This window comes from Sphaeroforma arctica (assembly GCF_001186125.1).
Source record: "Sphaeroforma arctica JP610 unplaced genomic scaffold supercont1.144, whole genome shotgun sequence".
NCBI lineage: Eukaryota > Ichthyosporea > Ichthyophonida > Sphaeroforma > Sphaeroforma arctica.
Genome location: NW_014040414.1, coordinates 121,786 through 124,507, shown reverse-complemented (window position 1 = coordinate 124,507; position 2,722 = coordinate 121,786). Strand labels below are relative to the sequence as shown.

Genomic DNA, 2,722 nt, shown 5'->3' with positions numbered 1-2,722 from the left:
TATTTTATATATCTATTATTATATATAACTTTTAACAAATAAACTTATATCCAGATATAAGTAGGTGATACAGTTCAATGCGACATCCACGTTTACAGACATATCGACGAACAAAATAATTTCAAACTACGACTGAAATGCACACTCATGTAGGTATACACTCCTATAAAAATCGACACACCTGCAGCACGACGCCGAGGGCTACGATGACAGTCCAATACGTGAGCCACCTGTTCAGATTGTTCAGTGTGGAAGGCCTGGGGTCAGCCACTCGATACTGGTGCACGGCACACAGTGTAGCGTATGCTGGGTAACACAGTGTTACAAGCCAAAACAAAGCTGGATGCGAGAGCGGTTCAGTAGCTGCCTCTGGCAGATAATGAAACACAGTGAGTAAAGCGTGTGCGAAAATGCAGACATGGAACGTGCTTGCTCCCAGTCCGCTCAGCATCTTCTTAACCATGCGATTCATATCCCTGGCCTTCTGAACAGCATACACTCGCAGACGTTTGAGGTATCCTGCCCTGATAAACGATCTGATCTTACTCAACACCATGACCAAGATGAACATAGTAGCTATCGTGAACGCCACGGTCGGTGGATCGGCTTGTGACAGTTTCCGCTTCATATGCATCAGCCGTATATGTATACTGGGCCACACATGAATCAGGAATAGTTGCCATATGTACGCTGCCGCCGACTTCAGCGCTTCCCAGATCGGTGGCAAAATCGGGAGGACCACGTTCCATACACTTACCACCAGCCAATACAGAAAGTTGAACACAGGCAAGAACACCAGACCCCACAGTCGTATAGCTGTGATTGTGGATTCGTATGCATTACGAGTTAATTCCAAGTGCTGGTGAATGTCGTCGGGAATAGCTTCGCTAATGGCCACCGTTATATTTTTCGCCGACTCGACTACGTAGGAGGACATAGCCTCCATCTGCAAGTCCCAGTCCATGATCTGGGTATAATACTGATGTTCGGCGTGAAGAGCTATCCCAATAGAGTCAAGTTTGTCTACTCTATACGCGAAACACCCTTACCATACGCTTGTGTGGCATATGTGCACTTGCACCGTGAGTCTAGCAAACGTCCGGCTTTATTTGAGTAAACAACTTTTGCGCCTGAGTTGTAGACTCGCGTATATTTTTTGATGATGCATTTTTTTTTAAATTTATCACTTCGTCTTGTGGTGATAACACTGATGAGTAGTGATAAATAGTTGAAGTGAATGTGGTAAAGGGTTGATGGATTGGTATAGAGTGGGAGCAATACAAATGCGAATGGTGCGTAGTAATCCGGGACGGGTATGGCGGTGGATGCTGCTAAGTTGCAGGATTAGTTTTGAGTTGTCGGAGGCCAGGGGTGTTGGTGGCTACTGAGACGCAGACTAAGGCAATCGGAGATAAGTGAAGTGCTGCGGGGTTTGATCTGAGAGATCAATGCGCCGAGTATCCAAGACAGCAACAATTGGTTGCGTGGTTCTATGTAGATCAACTGAGAAAAATCGGGCTGGGGTATCGGAGGAATAATCGATATAGGAGGTGTCAAAGAGACTACGTTGAGGTGATTGCCTGTGGAATCACTAAACAGAATTGTGGGGGAGGTTAGTCAAATTTGCTGTAAAATTGGTGGTGGAGCAGCTACGGGAAGCGACGGAGGAAAGAGATGGGGGCTTGTGGCAGGAGGAGCCGAAGTAGATGTTAAATGGGTAGTGTTAAATTATTGGGTAAAATAGAAGAGGGAGGACTGTCTTAGGAATATCTTTGTTATCGATGGCGAAGAATCAGCGGCCTAAGATTGAGAAGACACAATGCACAGAGGCAGTATGCTGAGATGTAATTGGTTGGTCGGTTGATACTGATTCGGTACTTTTATTCTAATTTTCGTCCAGTCAACTGGAATAACGTAAGTGAAAGATATGGAGCTAGATAAACACCCTTTATTGTCAGTAGATCATTCTGAATTAATCTATTTTTTTGTAAGAGCCACAAGGGTTGAGTTTGGTACTGGTGCTGGGTACCGAACTGCCAGGGTTGGTCACATGCAATATGCCTGGGAGGCTGTCAAGGTGATTAGTGAGCTGATATGGATGGACTGATGGAGCTGATATGCCAGGGTGATGGAGCTGAGAGATAATACTAGGACACTATGCTGCATAGAGAATTGGTGGATCACTAGAGAGGTAGTAAGGACTGTCAAGAAAGGAAGGTTTCGTGGAATGGTCTTCTAAGGAGAATGAACTGCCTTGACGGCTTTCGGAGGTTCAGGAGGCCTGGTAGGCTATAGAATACACATACAGGTCACACGGTAGGTTAGTCGAGCAGAAGTGCTAGGAAAGCTCGGATAAATGTCTAATAAACTGTTTCAAATCTACTGTGTTGCGAACTACATTTTGGTAGAGTTGTATTTAACGTTTGTTGAGTAGAGTTTGCGTTGAGTTTTAAAACTTCAGGTATCATGGGTGAAATTAAAGTAACGGCCAAGAAAGACCCCTCGACCAAAATGATCCAGTGCAACAGTGTATTTATTTCTTTCGACTTTCCAGATAATGATGCAGCCATGTGTGCATCAGGAAAACGTAGGACAATAGTTTGAAATCACTTGTTAGCCAGTAATTATATGATGGCCTTGTAGAAAGGTTCTCACTACGTGTGATGCCCGCATATATCTTAACATATCCCAGCAACCTTTAAAGTGATTGGCTTTCATAAGC

General features: G+C 44.5%; 1 protein-coding gene across 1 annotated transcript; it reads right to left on the bottom strand.

Annotated features, from left to right (window-relative positions):
* Positions 1-163: 163 nt before the first annotated feature.
* On the bottom strand, positions 164-1,068 carry SARC_03007 (hypothetical protein; the record flags this gene model as incomplete). Its single annotated transcript, XM_014303226.1, has 1 exon — positions 164-1,068. Exon 1 carries the CDS (start codon positions 962-964, stop codon positions 164-166), a length of 801 nt encoding a protein of 266 aa, XP_014158701.1. The 5' UTR covers positions 965-1,068.
* Positions 1,069-2,722: the final 1,654 nt, after the last annotated feature.